The sequence below is a fragment of the Zootermopsis nevadensis genome, unplaced genomic scaffold (assembly GCF_977971745.1).
Source record: "Zootermopsis nevadensis isolate Lab colony 2312 unplaced genomic scaffold, Znev_1.0 Znev_ptg000021l, whole genome shotgun sequence".
NCBI lineage: Eukaryota > Metazoa > Arthropoda > Insecta > Blattodea > Termopsidae > Zootermopsis > Zootermopsis nevadensis.
The window spans coordinates 21,661,472-21,679,855 of record NW_028259153.1 but is presented as its reverse complement, the minus strand read 5'-3'; the positions used below and the strand labels follow the sequence as shown (position 1 = coordinate 21,679,855).

General features: G+C 39.3%; 1 protein-coding gene across 2 annotated transcripts; it reads left to right on the top strand.

The window, feature by feature from the left end:
- The first annotated feature begins 350 nt into the window (after nucleotides 1-350).
- Nucleotides 351-18,340, top strand: LOC110830143 (cuticlin-6). Of its 2 annotated transcripts, none has more exons than XM_087353016.1 (13): nucleotides 351-416; nucleotides 6,477-6,516; nucleotides 7,724-7,927; nucleotides 10,578-10,737; nucleotides 10,926-11,009; nucleotides 11,195-11,328; nucleotides 11,467-11,603; nucleotides 12,229-12,383; nucleotides 12,727-12,805; nucleotides 13,387-13,549; nucleotides 14,203-14,371; nucleotides 15,004-15,063; nucleotides 18,088-18,340. In XM_087353016.1, exons 1-13 carry the CDS (start codon nucleotides 397-399, stop codon nucleotides 18,216-18,218), a joined length of 1,536 nt encoding a protein of 511 aa, XP_087209142.1. In that variant the 5' UTR covers nucleotides 351-396; the 3' UTR covers nucleotides 18,219-18,340. The 2 variants fall into 2 exon arrangements, with proteins under 2 accessions (XP_087209142.1, XP_021920364.1); XM_022064672.2 differs by lacking the exon at nucleotides 18,088-18,340 and adding an exon at nucleotides 15,477-17,976 and having other exon boundaries at nucleotides 353-416.
- Nucleotides 18,341-18,384: the final 44 nt, after the last annotated feature.

The window sequence follows — 18,384 nt, the reverse complement described above, 5'->3', positions numbered from 1 at the left end:
ATTTTTATGTTTTTCGCTATTTCTGACAGTTTTTCCAGGGTCTTCCAAGCGAACGTTTATGACGTTTCCCAATCAAAAATTCTGCACATATTTCTTGTCTCCCCCATCCCAATGACGCCTACTGCCTGCCACTGTGCACTTTCAGTTGTCCCGTGATGTGTGGCCATTTTTTGTCACGGGAAGGGGGGGGAGGGAATGCCCTGCAGGGGTGCCAACACTGCCCTTGCCTCCTGCGGCCTTCATCACTTGATCAGTAGACCTCGACGCCCCTCCTGCTGCTCGCTGATTGGTCCAGCACTCAGGGATGAAACAATGGAACGTCTTGAGGACTAAGATATCCTTCTGTCGAGACAGTCTTTTGGCAGAGCTCGTGTGTTGTGCGTTGTGAGACGGATCATGGCCCACTCTGTTGTCAGGTGAGCTTCCTGTCTTGGTGTCTTGACGACCGTAAGCTGCAGAATTTGCCTTTATCTTCGCTTGTTTGATTTCATGGATTTTACGCAGTGCGTCAGTGAGTGATGTAAGAAAGGGACTTTTAGGTAATGTAAATGGTTTTAAAATTAAACCAAACGTCGTAGCTCAGTGGTTATCAAACTTGCGTCATGTTCGAGACCTTCCAGGTTTAAATATCAGCCCGGGTACAGGTTATTCTAATGTCTTTCTTGGTTTTCCTCAGTCCTTCCTGATAAATGCAGGTATAGTAACTCTGATTAGGCCACAGCCGCCTCCTTCCCTACTTGTCTCATTCATTATTCATCATCGTCCCATAATTCGACGTTAAGTCTGAGCTTCTCACCTTTTACTTGCAAAATTCAGCTTATAAATAGATGGACGTGGTTTAATATTAAAATAAAACTTTTAGAAAGAAATTTGTGAAATGTCGGATGGATTCAGCTGGCTCAGGATAGAACCTAGTTGCGGGATCCCGTATACTCTTTCGGGTTAAATAAAAGTAGGGGAATATTTTGATTGGTTGAGCGAATCTCGGTTTCTCAAGATGACTCTGCTTAATGAAGTAACAGAAGTAATTGTGGTTATCAAGAGGTTAATTAACTAGTATTATGCTGTTACGTCTTGGTACATGTTTTTCTAGCACAGCGGATAACAAGAGACTAAAATTTTGCTAGAATAATGGGGTTTTTTTTAGGTGTTTCCTTCGGGCACGATTTTAAAAATTACGCGGTTCTATATTTGACGTTTCTCGTCTATCAGTACAATGGTAATTAAACAATTTTAACCGATATTTTGAAAAGTAACTTTTAAAAAATGAAGCGTATTACTCTCACGTCTTAAGCAAACCTATGATTTTTATTATGTACAGATTTGGTCTGTGATGGTGTTACTGTTCAGTGTAGTGACGCCTGTGGACTCGTGGGTAGGCAACACTTTCGACAGTCTCCATTTTCACAACACAGGGGAAGAAACTAGTGATATTAACCATCGTAAAAATCTCAGATCTCACAGATTATTTCGAATTTAGCGAAATTCATTATAATTTTGCATGGAACGTAATTTTATATGAGGCCTATCATCTGTAATTTTGTAGGTAGTTAACAATCAATACCGAGGTATCAGCTGCGATAAATATCTTCAGTACTCTGTGGCTTATTTTTAATGTACATTGAAAAATAAGCAGAAGGCTGCTTGTTCCTCTGAGGCAGGTCGAACTAGAATTTGATTTTACCTTATCTTAATTATATTGTTCGTCGGGCATGTTTCCTGCCTCGTGGCGAAAAGTACCAGAGACTCTTTAGGCGGAGTTAAAGTTAGTTGTGAATTTGAATAATCACTTTCATCTAATGTCATGGCTAAGAATGCGTGGATCAATACTTCTCACGCCTCCATACGCCTTTGTGACGTAATGAACAGTGACAAATGAGATTTTTGCCTTGTGAATACGAGACTTATGTCTTTATTATCAATTAAATTGTAAATAATATATGGTGATTTCTTTATAAGCGATTCAAACATTTTCGAATAAGGTGAAGTGATTTTGAGATCGGAATTTCTAACCTTCCACGTAATTAATAACAGGGCTTTGGGAATATATGTTTCTCGTTCCGTATACTTTTAAGTTTGTGTAATAAAATATGTTCAACTTAGCCTTTCTCAGAATTCTCGTATTTTGTAAGCTTATGTTAAAATATACAGAGATGGGTAAAGTGGGGATAATTGGCCAGATTTTGCTTATTCGGTCGGATGGAATTTAAGAAGTGTTTTACATGTTCATGGGGGGGGGGTGTAAACTATATAACGGAGTGCGGCCAGCCACAGGACCGTTTGCACGTGGGTCAGTCGCCACGGTGAGTGGCTATTGCTGACCAAAGTGACACGTCCAAATGAAGATCCGCTACGATCAGCCGACCATTTGCACTTAAGTTTCGTTTCCAATTGAATTCCCATCATTCGAATAATATAACTCAGTCAGTTACTTAATATAAGATACATTTTTAAAATCATACTTTGTCGCGTGCATTTTTCATCCGATGATATGTTCCAGGCCACAGTTTAATTAACATAGTTGCCATGGAAGTAGATACGTGTGTGAAAATCCTTCCATATTCATTGTTTTATTTATGGCGTATTTTTATAGTCATTACAGCCATTATCACATTCTGAGGCATTGTTCTCACTTATGCAACTCCTGTTAGAGACTTGAACGCGCGGTGCGGACGCTAACAACATGAACTTACCACAGGTAATCCGTTAATATGCAAGCCAGGATATGACGTCATATTCTATGGACCTAACGCAGAGTCGATGTTTTGCAATGGCTTTCGGAGTTATGCCATGTGCTCAAGATGTGCTACGTCTGTCCGTAAGATGACTTTCTCTGGTGCAGCCTAAGAGGTTATGGAAGTACCCTGAGGAACTTATTTACGTCATAACACAGGACTCTGTGAAAAGATTCTGTTTTTTTTTTTTTAAATTTTGGGTTCTTACGTGAGTAAAGATCAATTATTTATTTTTATCCGTCTAATCACAATATAATTTTATTTAAAATTATATTGTGATCAGACGGATAAAAATAAATAATTGATATAATATTCACAATATGACGCAATTACACTATCTTGTGACTAAAGATGTCGATTGTGGTCTTATTTATTTGATATGACGTCGTGTGGTCGTGTTAGTGTTTTTTACAGAGTTTCCGATGAACGTGTAGCCCTGAAGATGGAGATATTCAGGAATTTTAATTTCCGTCATGAAAATGAAGGTAATGAGTTTCATCAGAAATTTTGTAACCGTCAAGATTGCGATGTGGAAATGTATTCATACACGATTTGAGGTTTTCACTGCGAGAAGTATAAAAATAAATTTCTTCTGGGTTGTAACGCCGTATAATCTGATCGAAGTTTGCCGACGTTTCTAAGCTCCTTACTGCCTCTTTCATCAGGACGACGAGCGCACTGTAACCCAGAACACAACCCTTCAGAGTTAAATTCGTTTTAAAATTTTTAATATCAACCATTTTACTCCGCAAAAGGAAATTTTATTGAAATCAGCAGGTACCATGATCATTTACTGTTTTAGTACGACGTAGTGTAATCTCAGTTGGCTTTGTAAAGGTGAAAAATACATAGAAGTTGATAAGTGGATGCACGAGGCCATCAGCTCCAGCATTCCAACATTTCGCTATCCTAACTCTGTCGAACTTTGGCTCGGTAGGGGTTCGCTCAGAATTTTTTGTTCGCTGCTGTGAAGCTGTTAGCTCTTTCTTTAGGTGCCTTCATTTGTTTCTTACATCAGAGCGTGAACAAACACACCCAGGGGGCCGTGTCTTGTTGTGCTGAAGCAGCAGGAACTCTGTAGGAGGCTGTGCACTGGCGTCAGAACCAACAAAATGCTTGTTAGCGAATCTCTAGCCCACCACGTGTTGGATTTAATTCTTGTAATAGAACAATACTGGAAATGTTTATTCTACTATGAAGTACCCACATATTTCAAGTGCAATTTTGCATACCTCAGTGGGTCTTGGATGTACAATCATGCTGATCAAATATCTGTTGTTACGAATACAAATCAATTTTACGAACGTAGGGGGGGGGGACAACACTTCTTGTGCAATTATTAAACCGGAAGCCAACTGAATTCACCTTGCGATTAATGGACTATAAAATAAATTATTTATGCAAATTAATTTATATTTTCCAATTCGGTTTCGGTTTTATAAGTTACACACTTATTTATTTATTTATTTAGTGTTCTGTCTGACGACAGGTCCATATGAACAGGATCCTTCCATCCTTTTCTCGGACTGGGACCTGTTCATATACGTTCTTGGCAGATGATCCAGAAGTGGTTTGCCATTGCCTTCTTCTGTGTGTGAATGGAGTAATTGTTGGGATGCCACGGAGGAAAACTCCGTGTTGCCTAGACCACGGCCTTGCCCAACACAAGTTATAAATTCGGGCACCGCCGGGAATCGAACCCGAGACCCCAGGATTACAAGGCCAGCGTTCTAACCGCTAGATCACCGTGGCGGTGGAAGTTACGTGTATCAGTGTCATTGGCAAGATGATATTACGATTAATTAGTGAAAATATCCCCCATCTTTTACAGAATCAGAAAGTTCATTGCCATGTTCATAAAAATCTTTAATCGGTTCCTGCCTTTAGCCCTGTCTTTCGTTAAGGCTGATTTTTTAGGTGGCGAGAAACGGAACTACTAACTCCACCTTCGTGTTTAACAGAGACAAGAGCTCTCTCATGTATATAACCATTTTCGGAATTTCTGCAATGTCCAGAATACAGAGGGCGAATTCTAGAAGCGTCAGCTGTTACCAGATAGTGACGTCATATGACACGCGAAAGTGAATAACGACTTGCGATCTGCAAACAAAAGAAGAGGCTAGATGTTATCGTAATCTGAGTGAATATATAATCAGAGGACGTGAAATGTGGACTTGGACGTTCTTACTTCATTTCTGCCTCCATTTCTTATATTCTCTATGCGTGATACACTCTCTTCCATGTTAATAATCAAAACATGATGAAAGTTACGAGCTATTAGGTTAGTTGTGTTACAAATTGATCCACACATTCTGTTTTGTGGGTAAAATATGAGATAGTAAAGTTTTCTGTAGTGAAGATGGAGTCAGTACGTTCCTTCGAAACGTTAAAACCCGCCTACAGGTCCATACGGCGTCACAACGTCGGCATGGATTTGTAATAACTCACGAGGGCCGTAGAAATATGATGTTTGTTGCTACAGATGTTCCGCCATCTTGTTTCTTCAGCACTGAAGGACTCACCACCATATTTTAAGGTTATTTGGTATTTACGCTGAGCATTTTAATTTCTGCTTACTAGAAATTTGTTTTTAAAGAATTTCTCGCAGTAATTTCGTTGATATTTTATCGCGGTCCGAGTGATTGTAAACAATTAAATTGTTCCACACACAAACCACGCTATTTTTTTTATTTAGTGTTCTGTCTGACGACAGGTCCATATGAACAGGATCCTTCCATCCTTTTCTCGGACTGGGACCTGTTCATATACGTTCTTGGCAGATGATCCAGAAGTGGTTTGCCATTGCCTTCTTCTGTGTGAGTGTGAATGGAGTAATTGTTGGGATGCCACGGAGGAAAACTCCGTGTTGCCTAGACCACGGCCTTGCCCAACACAAGTTATAAATTCGGGCACCGCCGGGAATCGAACCCGAGACCTCAGGATTACAAGGCCAGCGTTCTAACCGCTAGACCACCGTGGCGGTCATTCATTTAATGATCACGCACTGCTGTTGGATACTTGACGTATTTCGGATGTTCTACGATAGGTTGTAGTTTCTTTAGGGCCGTGACATCACATAACAGATCAATTTGTATGAAAAATTGCCTGAGCTTTGCTGCTGTTTGCATTTATAAGAAAATATGCAACTCGTCTGTTTACCTTTGGGCGCGTGGCCTTGCCAAGGCGTGTCATGTTGGGAGACCGTGATTCGGAACAGGACACCGTTACGTCGGGCCGGCGAACTCTCAGGAAGGAAGGAAGAACCACTCCGATGGTCCACCAGGCACTAGGAACGCGCGGGCGATCAGCTGTTTGATGACGTTCTAGGTTTTGATTCCGTGTAGACTCCATGGTAGATAACAACGTTTCGGAGAAACATACTGTGTCTATCTTCAGGGCTAAAGATTATATATATTGAAGCAGTATGTTGCTCTGAAACGTTGGTATATTCCTATCAGTCCACAATGTATGTGGTAGAAATTTATGTACGTCTTTTATTGTTTCCATCATCAGGGAGATGAGTAATAGAGTCACAACGTTCAAAGATACAGATTTCCGATTGTAAAGACGAAGAATGAAGTTTTGTCCTGATGATGGATCTGAAACATCGGTCGATTTATAGCAGGCTACAAGTTTCGACATCCAAAAAGACGGTCATCTTCATGGTCGTCGTCGTGAGAAACTGAAATCTTACGAAATTGGGTCCTCATCATTTTAATACCTGTTTTCCATCTGTTTCAGGCACTGGTGCCGAATATGTTGGTGCCTGATACTGCTACAGGTAAATATAATTACCATAATTATTTTAGTAATAAATGTAGAGCCGACGTTTCAGAAGTGCTTACTGTCTTCAACATCGGAAGATCGTGACTGAGTAAGACAGCAATATACCGATTGGTAACAAAGTTCTGGGACACAGGAAATGTTTGTCTGTGGTAAGTGTTCATCTAGCGAGAGAACGGTTGAAATTACGACCGTGTCTATTTCAAGCATCGAGTGAGTCAGCTACAAGAACGGGATAGGGCTTCAAGAGTTCGATGTTACCAGCAGTTAACTCCTTTTTACATGTCAAGGTATTCGTGTGCAGTAGTTGGTGTTGCGTTTTAAATGGAACACCCTGTAGATGATGGCACTAATATCGATACAGTAATGCGATGGCAAGGGAGGCAATTTTTGTCGCCCTGGGATGCTCGGTCCATAACGACACAGATGTATCAGCAGGAAAATCGCGTTGTTCCACGCACCGTACCGCGTAATATCGACCATACTTAGCGGACACGTTGGGCGGAACAACGCTTGATCGTCTTCGCTCAATTTTCTCGTTAACAACAGCAGCAGCTTTGCGTTACATTACCAAGTTTGAATCTCGCCAGAGTTACCAACTGCTCTCACTTATATATTTGGCCTTTCAAGGCGAATATTAAAATAGACTGTCAGTCTCCTTCCAAATCCTTGACTATAATTTATAATAATATCTGCATCTCTTTCGAAGTTATATAAACCTCTGCAGATAAGAAAAAATTTAAATAGCGAAATCGATGGCTTTCGTGGTCTCCCTGAGAATATTGTCTTAAAATAGGCCACGACCTAATCAGCTTTCCCTCCTGACTTACCAGTCATAATCATTCTCCTTCCCGATTTCCACTCCTTAATAGATTTCTCGGAGTTTTCCTTCGTATTTCCAGTCAAATGCGATTATGGAGGCTGTAAGTAACTCTGAAACGTCGGTAAACTTCTATCAGAATACACAGTGCAACAGCAGAGAAGACAGCCACCTTCAAATTCATTTAATTTCAACTTTGGACATTAATTAAGAAGGATGTTCGTAGTTTTAGAGCTTAAATTAAAACATGAACAAGTTTTTGGATTTGGGGCTGCTATTAATTCATAAATTCTGTCAAAGAATATTCTTTGAACGGAAGAGAACCTTCTTTTGTGAAACCGAAGTTTAAATAGTATTATTGGGATATTATTATCATCATCATCAGTGGTTCGATGGGACGCTGGAGCAGGATGTGACGTCACCGGAGGCGGCAGGGGGTGGAGTTACTGATGTGTACGCGGCGTACTCTGGCGAGCAGTTGGACAATTCTGGGGGAGGCTCCAGGGTGCTCCTGAGGAAGCTGACTCCTATCGTAGTGCCCGATAACGAGACGGACGGACTGGTGCACGACAGCAGCGAGCAGAACTCGGTGAGTGCGTCAGGAAGGTAGGATGATTGCCCCTTTGAAACGCGAAGATCGTATAAATAACATTTTAAGAATTCAGTCCGTACCGCGAAGAAAACACAACTGGTTAACGCTGATTAAGGAAATAATCGTCGAATTCATCAAAATAGTTAATTGATCTAACGAAAATTCTGTGCGCATTTATCATGTTTCCCGTGCCTGCTACGTACCCCGTAAATTCCTTTCCTCCTTTGTTTGATAAACCTAATAATATTTTGTGAATATTTCAACTCTGGTTTTCATTATACGGGTTTCTCCGGTCTCCTGTCGCTTCATAACTTGCGTTTCACACGTCAGCATCCGAGGGGCGAGAGATGATGAATGTAAACACGTGGCCCCGTTTTCACAGTGAGGCTTCTGCAGAAATGTTCAGCGTTTCAATTCGGTAATTCAATAGCACCGCAACATAAAAAAAAACATTACGGGTCAGAGAATAATGTTCACGCACTGTAAATGGTGTCGACTTGTTCTTCATACGCACAGGAAACCAAAATATTCCAGCCGAGGTAAAGAAACATGAATCCAGTTTGGAGTACGCATTTGTGTATCTGAAAACTATTTTCTTTGCGAGCATTTTAACCGTTTTAGATTTTCATGTTCTGCAAAGAAATACGAAGGAATTCTTACACTCCGTAGGGCCTCTGGTACGCTTAAAACATAAAAGCGAAATTTTTAAGTCCGAACCCCTTCAAAATAATATTTAGTATTTCAGTCCGTACCGCGAAGAAAACACAACACTTCACCATTACAAAAATCAATTGGTTGACCCTTTTAAGAAGAGAGAGAGAAAGAGGAAATTGGTGGGGGGAGAAGTGAGAGACACTTCGATATCTGGGGGGGAGAAAGAGCATCTTATAGCTAGAAGGTCCCCAGGCAATGCCCGCTCGTCCTTCTGTTAAGGATAAAGTAAGAGTGAAGGCGTTAGTGTGATGATTGGCATAAAAGACGGAATTTTGAAATTTTGTATTAGCGAAAGCTGAGGCTATTAATTTGGAAGTTTAATACATAATTTAGAAGTTCCTACTGAGGGGAGGGGGGTAAATTTTGACGGCGTTAAGGGGTGGTATAGACCCTTTGAAGCTCATCTAAATAATATTTAAAGAATTCAGTCCGTACCGAAAAGAAAACACAACGCTTCACCATTACAAAGATCAATTGGTTAAACCTTTTAAAGAAATAATCCGTGGTCTGTGAGAATCATAATGAATGCACTCTATAGGCAAAATGCACAATTACGTACAAAATATTATGAATGTGGTATATATAATTACCAATGGGATTTAAAGGATTAATGGCCGGAACATTGGTCGGCACACGTTACACCATACTACGTCATTTTCATCAGCGTGGCTTCCTCTGTCCGCTTGGCACTCACCGACGGCCTCTTTAAATGAGGCTACAGGAAGGAAAGTTCGTTATGAATAGATAAGTGCACAGAATTAATTGTTAAGTTTTCTTCGTTGTCCTCCAATTCTACAATTTCTTTGAGCACAATCCTAGGTTCGGTAGTGTAAATTGGTCTTTCCACCCATTCCTATTTTCGGTTTTCTCCAAGAGTATGAATACATTAAACTTGTGGCACATTTGTGAGGTACTTGGTTCTCACGGAGGTGAGAATGACGTTCTTGTGGGTTGTGACGTAGGTAGGTATCTAACTAGAACTGGATCCACCGATTATGGCCGCTGACCTTGTAGGGAGTGCCCAGTATGCGGACCACTCAATGAAGGAAGGAATTTTTCGTCGGTCAGTATAGTCCGTGTCAGTGCAGCAATGTAGAAGCCTGATAATTGTAGTCTTGTGACTGTGCTGTGTTGACAACATGCCACCTATTCGTTGCAATATCCTTTCTGGTCACTAAGTCAAGTTTCGGCACGCTTATGTTATGTTACATACGGTTTGGTAATTTTTGCAAATTTGCAATACGTTAGATAAAGTTACGACAGGTTAGGATATGTTAGGTTAAGTTAAGTTAGGTTAGATTGAGTAAGGTTAGGTTAGGTTTGGTTTGGTTGGGTTAGGTTAGTTTAGTTTAGGTTGTTAAGTTAGTTTAGGTTAGGTTTAGTTAGGTTAGATTGGGTAAGGTTAGGTTAGGTTTGGTTTGGTTGGGTTAGGTTAGTTTAGGTTATGTTAAGTTAGTTTAGGTTAGGTTTAGTTAGGTTAGATTAATTTGTTACATTGTGTAACGTGTTGAAAATATTCATTATGTTACTTACAGTGGTGATATTTTATTTGGAGTGTTCTGTACGCGGCCTGCTGCCATCCCTTTGAGCAAACTTCTCATAAGTGACTCGCTCCGAGGTTCCAATTCACAAAGTTCAGCGGCAAAAAACGCTGGAACTCTGTATAAGTGTGTACGCCGTGGCACAAACTAGTTTACAGACACTGACCAAATGGCATACCATGAGTCGTCTTTCTTTACAAATTAAGGAATTTATGCCCCAAAATGGGTTCATGACACTAAGCATATATATAAATCAGAAAGTACTTCTCTCATTCATTATCATCTATCTTAAACATTTTTAAGTTTTTGTAGTTTAAGAATATTAATTTAACAATAAACTATGTTTATCAAAGGTGGCCAAAGGTTAGGTTATAACAGTGTGTATGTGACAGGTGGTGTTTGTGGCGGATGGATCAGGGTATGTGCCCATTGGTCAGCTGCGCTCTCATCCTGGGCCACATCCAGATGATTTTGACTATCACCATGTAGCACCTATCGAGGCTTGGGACAGAGACTACAGCCGATGGCGCTCCAACACAACCCGTGTGCAGCGTGAGTTCATGCCAGTCTTCCCTTGAAAATTAGATGTAGTTCATTTTATCCTTACTTTAACAGTGATGAAAAGGCAGTAATGCAATCTGATGGATCCAATGTCTCTGTCCGTTTGGTAGTCTTATGTGGATGAGAAAATGTCTGTTACTTTATTTTATATGTTTTTTTTTCTTTTTATTTCCATACAGATATTGAAGCAGAATGTCAAGATGATTACATGAAGATCCGCATCGGTTTCAATGGCTCCTTTACCGGTCTGCTCTATTCTTCAGGTAAGTCTATAATGCAAAAAAATATAATCCAATAGAAACTTTGTACACAGCAAAATCTACAACTGATTTATCATTCTACAAACAAATAACTCTTAACATTTAAGATTAGTTAAGATTAGCAGCAGAAAAATTAATGTATAACATGCCAGCATTGATTACATTAACTCCCATTGCTTTACATACAGGCTACTCGTACGACCCAGACTGCGTCTATATCAACGGCACGGGACGGGATTATTATGAATTCTTCATCCAGCTGAACAGATGCGGAACACTGGGAAGAAACACTCATCATGAGGACAGTAGGAAGGCTCCGACAGTAAGCTAATGACACCTTGAACTATTACTACGATGATCATTAAGTAATATAGCTCACTGTAACAAAACATTGAGATAAGATAGGTTATGTGTGTCCACCTGCAAGTCCAGATGACATTGTGTCATATTGGTGTTGCAGAAGAACTTCATGTGGAACACCGTGACGGTGCAGTACAACCCGCTCATCGAAGAGGAGTGGGACGAGCACTTCAAGGTCACGTGTGAATATGGCTATGACTTTTGGAAGACTGTCACCTTTCCGTTTCTAGATGTGGAGTAAGTACAGTTGTACTCAATGTGTGTCTGCGCTATATTTAACCATTTTATAGCCATCTGTAAATATTGACATTTGATTTTGTATGCGCTCACCAATCATATCGAGACTACTCCCTGGTTATTTGGCTAATTAGATACTGTATGATGCTGTATCGACTGCAATTTGACTGCATACTTAATATACAGAACATTTGAAGGGTTGCTTTTACTCCACCTTCAGGGTAGGTTGTCATTGTATTGACAGTCCTTTTGGATAGTAGGCTAGTACACTAATCACTTGACCACTGTGATGGTGTACGGTGCGTAAAAATAAAACATGACAGTGAGCTCTTACAATTTTAAAAATATTTTAAAAATATTAACAAAAAGGGCTCAGGAGTTTAGGAAGACCTCTGATGTAATGGAATGATTTATTTCATAATACCCACAGTAGTAAGTTTAATACTGGAAAGAATGATGATGATGATGATGATTGGAGGGTAGCTAGATATTAATTCTAGGAAGAAGATGAAAACTTTGTGTTTCAGTTTTTAGAAGATAAAATCAGATCTTTCATTGCTCACTTTTCTCCTTTCTTTCGACAACTGAATGTTCACATTATATTTTATTATTTGAAATATTACAGAGTGGCGACAGGCAACCCTGTTCTATTCACCCTGTCACCTCCCGAGTGCTACATGGAGATTAGGCATGGGTACGGCACTTCAGGTACACGTGTCGGGGGTCCAGTCCGCGTCGGAGATCCCCTCACTCTCATAATCTACATGCGCAGCAAATATGGTGAGTGAATTATTGTCAGTCTAGTTCTACAACTGCGGTCAACATTTGGTTAACTTTTTCATTTACATTCTTAATATTATCATCTTGCAAAGAAGAAGAAAATCTATACTCTTTTTTGCAGGACACTTAAATGATAATTTTAGAAATGGCTGGCGATTTCTAGTCCATCTACCACTTAAACTTATTAATTTGTATAAAGTGAAGCTTTCATGGCGACCGAAGTTGATGAAAGACTCTCGGGCGACAAGCCGCGGCTTGTAGCCCGAGATTCTTTCATTATTAATTTGTATCCTGACAAATGAAATCAAAATAATTTTCTACACAAACAATTTTCTTATTGCAGATGGTTTTGACATTGTGGTTAATGACTGCTTTGCGCACAATGGGGCCACTAAGAAGATCCAACTCATTGACCAGTATGGGTGAGCATCTCGTTTATGTATCCTTTCCATTTATCGCGATTTATTATGAAGATAGCTGTTGTCTGAGCTGTAGCGCTATGAGAATTGGATTTATTACATTTGTACTTTTAGTACAGAATTTCCCTAAAACAGAACATGGAAACGAAGGATTTAGGGTACATTTAGCGCACACAGGCACAAATAAGGATTGGTATCACTGACTTTAACCTTTAACAGATTTGTGTGATAAACTTTTCTTATATGTTACATGTAAATTCAATGTGTTATAAAGTTCAAATTCATGTCTATCTTTGTCAATGTTGGCATTCTGACCTTCTGACTTGCAGGTAGGTAGCAATATTTTGGAGGAACATACTACCTCCATCTTCAGGGGTGAAGATGCAGGATGTTCCTCCAAAACATTTATATCTGTCCACAAATCCTCATGGCATTACTATCCATAAGACCAACATTGACATATTCGCCATTGTGACATCCTCACATCTCACGCATATTTATTTATTTATTTATTTATTCAGGCTTTTAATTATAAGGACACAGGTATTTATCAAAGATACAAATACAACATTCTTGTGTCACAGATGCCCTGTAGATGACAAGTTGATAAGTCGGTTCCGTGGGTCTTGGAGTGAGAGCGGTGTGTTTGAAACACAAGTGTTTGCCTACATGAAGACCTTCCGCTTTACCGGTTCCCCAGCACTCTACATTGAGTGCGATGTGCGAATGTGCCATGGGCGATGCCCAGTAAGTAGATATTACAATGTATGCACTGAATAGCTGTGACATGTCCAGCTTTTATTCATGCTGTACCTAGTTTGAAAATTTGTCAAATTACCCACTATAGTGCCTTGTGGATTTATCTGCTTTTCAGTAATCCTTAAATGCAAAACCAAGGATAGTATCTTACGTACACCATTTTCACTTTCGTCCATATTCTTTTAAAATTGTTTTTCTTATCCTTTATTGTCTGCATGCTGCAAATTTTATGTCTGATCCATCTAACCATGTGTTACATTAGCATACCACTATACCATTAACCTTGGTATTAGCGTGCAGCCGAGGTCCCTGTTATGGGGGTTTACATCCACTGTTCCCATATAACAAAGTTTAATCACTGTTTTCACATTCAGCACTAAATAACTGCTGAGGTTAACCAATTACCATTACGTATTACATGAATCAACCTTAATCTTTGTTGACCGTGCGATCATGGCTTACACATAATTCAAATGACTCTGCATCACAGTAGCGTATGACTAAACCATTAACCACCAAAAGTGTGGTTGAAAGCCATGCAGTATGGGGGTTTAAATACTGTATTAATAGATGATAGGGGTTAAATATATGCACTATAATATTCTAGATAGGATGGAACACGTATGTTTTGCACGTTACAGAGCCAGCCCTGTCACTGGCGCAATGCCAAGTCCCTAAAAAAACGTTCTGTGGATACCACAACGCTAACCCCGCCACCTCACGCCTTGTCCGAGAACGTGAGTTTATTCCAGTCACTGCGTGTCATACAGGATGGTGAGAATGCTGACGCAAGTTCATCACCTAGCAACAGTAAGTTGGCAATACACTAAAATTTTTTTTTTACAACCGTCCAGACCTTCTCGAGTGAAATCACATTCACGGTTAAACTGATTTGAATTGAAATAAAAATAATATCTTCCGCAAGTTAATCAGATTCATCATTATTACTTATCTTTATCTATTATAAATTCAGTAGTAACTCGAAACACTGCCATGGCTACCCGAGTTAGATGATACGAATGGCTCACAGTGTTTTATTTATTTCATAACTGGATAGTTTAAACACTGTTTGAATTAAAATTAATTTTACCAAATAGCCAAAGTTTGCAGTACTCGAATCATGTCCTGAAACTAAACAGACAAAAGTACATTAAGTAAGGAAAAGAGAATGTTCATATATTTTCATATTCTATTTAATCCATGTTTATTTACATGTTTATGTATGTGTATACTCATAAATTAGTGAAGGATATATTATAATAATTATTAGGAATAAGCAAACTGTTTGTGTAGCGCGGACTGGGGTTTTTCAAGTCCGAAGATGCGTGCCAATTATTACTACTACATTTGTACAAATGAAGAACTCATAGTCTGAATTATTATTTAGATGAACTTCAGCTTCAATGATTTAACTTGACACGCTGCATCTCCTCATGTTTCAGGCACGCTTTCTGAATCTAACGGCGTGTGTCTGAGGACTGGTGCCTTTTCAGCACTGCTTGGTGAGTATCATTCCTTCTGGTCAGTCATTTTACGTTATTGATTTATTCTGTTGAAAGTTTTACAGATTCATTGCAATGTATGTGTGTAAAAGAACAATGGCTCTTTTCTTCTTATTCTACAATTCCAGTTATTACTTCACATATTCATTCCATCTTCTATAAGGTCTTCGTTGGTCTCAGCAAACCTTTTGGTTCATACTGCAGAATCTGCTAAGTATTCTTTCACCTATAATTTTATTCCAGTGGTTTATTCAACTTTGTCTGTCTTCATCTATTTAATTTTATGCTGATTGTATTTTCAATAATTTCCTAATGTCTTCTTCATTCTTAATATTGTCTGTTTTATATATATCAGTCATACATACAAGTTATAATAAAAGTACGTACTATGTAGTGTGTTGTGATGTGTACAGGTCTTGGCTCTGTCCTGCTTTGTCTTCTGAGTCTTTGTGTCATGGTGCTCTGTTGTCGTCTCCATCGCTTGAAGGTGGCAACACTGGAGAAAGATGCCATCTCAACATCTGACCCCCCATCAATATTTGACCACACCGGCTTCATGACGCACAAAGGACGCATAAACTGAGAGCTGAAGTGTTACGTATTTAAGTTTTCAGCTCCGTTCTCCCACTTTGAAACGTGCGCTTGATTGTGCATAAGCGTAACTTGCCGAACTGTGCACATCTGGCTTCAGAGTGACGATGAAGTAGAACTTTCAGATGGACCAGCTATTGGATAATGAAACAGTAGGTTGCCTGTGACCCCTTCACATAAATTGACAGATATGACCTCCCATTTATGAGTTTACTTTATGCAAATAATACATGCAGAAGCAACAGGAAAGCAGTAATTTCTGTGTTACAGTGCATTCAAGAGGAAAATATGTTTGATACATGCTGCCCCTCATTGTATAACTCACTTTTGATGGCGTAATCCTGTTGATTTGTTCCGTAGCTTTTATTGTCCCACACACACAGTGCCACTGCTGGTCAGACAATGTAACTAACTATTTAACAGTATCCTAGTGCAATGCATGGCCAGCTGGACTGTTAATGAGAGACATAAATGATAAAGGTTAACTTAATGCTGTCATGTATGTGAATTTCAGAAATCTTCAATTTCCAGCCTGTCCTTTAATGCATTCTTTCTCTATCTTGTAATATACCTATGGTCACTATTTAGTAACTTCATGTGTTGTCACGTTCTGTCTCCATTTTGTTTTGTTATTGACAAAAGGCAGAATAGGCTAGAAGGTGAAAGCCAGCTGTCATACAAGAGCAGGATTCCTCCTATCAATTTTTTACATAATGGCTGTTTGCAATACTAATATATTAATTTATTTGCTCCCAAAAAGAGTGTACAAGTTGATGTTCAAAGTAACTGGTCCATTTGGAAGTTGAGTGGGAGATGGTTCTTATTTATTTCTGAAGAAACACATTACCTGGACTTCAGATGGTATGAATCAGACCTGAGATTCAGTCTTCGGAGTAGACAGTGCAGGGTCATAGGATAAGCGTTAACACATTCATGTTGCCTTGGATTTCATGTCCATTTCCATGTGTGTGTTGCAATTTATAAACATTTTCTCCACCTAGTATACTAACTGTTGGTCACAAGTGGGGAAGAGACTTCATCTTGTATTTAGATAAATGCAGAAGATGAGAAAGGTATAATATTTTCCTTTTTTTTGACTCTGCTATAATTAAAATCCACAGATTCCTGGTCTCGCATATGCCCATAAAATCACAGAATATTAACTACATTTTACTATGTTGAATGTTCCTGCCACATTTATGTTCATTACATTTCACTGCAGAGTCTTAACGTTTTTCGATAATTGCGTATGATAACAACTTTTATACATTGTCCATCATCTCAACATAAAGTTATGAACGATGTCCAAAATATCAGTCATGTTGATTACATTCTACTGCATTTAATGTGGGAAAGGGTTAAGCACCACGTGCTCATTTGTTACAAGACTTATATGTGAAAACATGAATGTTGTTTTGAATTATGAGTTTCAGTGTTGTGTCTTCGAACAAATTGACTTTTGGATGTAGTTACTTGAAGAAAAGCTCGGAGGACAGTTTTTTTTTTTTTTCTCCAGCTGGTCTCCAAGTGGTTTGACCTGTGTACATAAGACTCGTAGATCAAGTGGTTTGTGGGTTGAGTGACATGAAGCAGACTGCTCTCATCAGCTTGCACTGTCAGCCACGTCTGTGAGACTACTCTCTGCTCGCTAGTTGAAATTTCTTTACAGGGCATACACAGTATGTTCATCCTTTACATTTTAAATGTTTAGATGTTTTAAGAGCTCGGTTCTTCTATATTTTAAAATACAATGTACAGTGTATAATTCTTATGCACAGTTAATCCAAATACCATCTTCTCGTGATGAAATTCTTTCAGGCGATCATCCACGCCAATTTGGAGCAGACGTCTGTTAAGTACCTAACCTAACATTTACAGTTGTTTACCTCATTTCTCCAATCCCAGTGACCACGTGGTCACTGGGACCGTGGGTTCGAATTCCACTCAAGCATGGATGTTTGTCTGCGTCTTTCTGCGTTGTGCTGTCCTGTGTACAGGTAGAAGCCTTGCAACAGGCTGATCACTCATCCAAGGAGTCCTATCAACTGTCTAATAGATCAAAGCCAACGAAAGTTGGGACCTGCAGATGCTCAAGGCACTGAAGAACAGGTCGCCTAAGTATCTCCAATCTTGCTCCATGATTTGTGTAACTGTCTGATGCTATATCACCTATTTTGTTGGTATTTTACAGATGGGCGTTTGTAAATGCCACAGTTGTGTTGTAACAGCTATAGTTGAAGAGAGAGTCTGTTTGTATGCCACAATATTGGCTGATGTTTGTACACCTTATTGTCTATAAAATAAAAATTGTCAGTGACAGAATTTTCTTATTTCAGTGTCATGCTGCATCTCTTGGTTTGGATAATTTATTAATTAATGATATCCTAATTGCTAAAGTTATTTAACATTGTATGGTCCTCTTAAAATAAGCAGATGGCAAAGAGGTCTTGAGTTGCTTCAAGGTACGAACGAGTCAACATCCAATTGGAGTGACAGAAAGAGTAGGAAGCATCAACAAGGGGAGTTGGAGCCCTGGCCAGTGTTCACGGTACGCTATACCCTGACAGGTTGTGGGATGTTACCTGGAATGGAAACCATATTTAAGTAACAAAAGGATAAAATGAAAAAGGTTGAGGAGTTGGATTTCTGGGATGTATGAGGCAGGGGTCAGGGTGGTAGGTACAGGCTACTCGCCATGTCCAGAAGTCAGGTTCAGTATTAGGATAAAAT

What these genes read in the sequence shown, in the direction of transcription:
- LOC110830143 (XM_022064672.2), top strand. Translation starts at nt 397, where the DNA reads ATGGCCCACTCTGTTGTCAG. An exon ending in CAACACAACCCGTGTGCAGC is followed by an intron (nt 10,738 to 10,925) that starts GTGAGTTCATGC and finishes ATTTCCATACAG; the next exon opens with ATATTGAAGCAGAATGTCAA. An exon ending in TTTCCGTTTCTAGATGTGGA is followed by an intron (nt 11,604 to 12,228) that starts GTAAGTACAGTT and finishes GAAATATTACAG; the next exon opens with AGTGGCGACAGGCAACCCTG.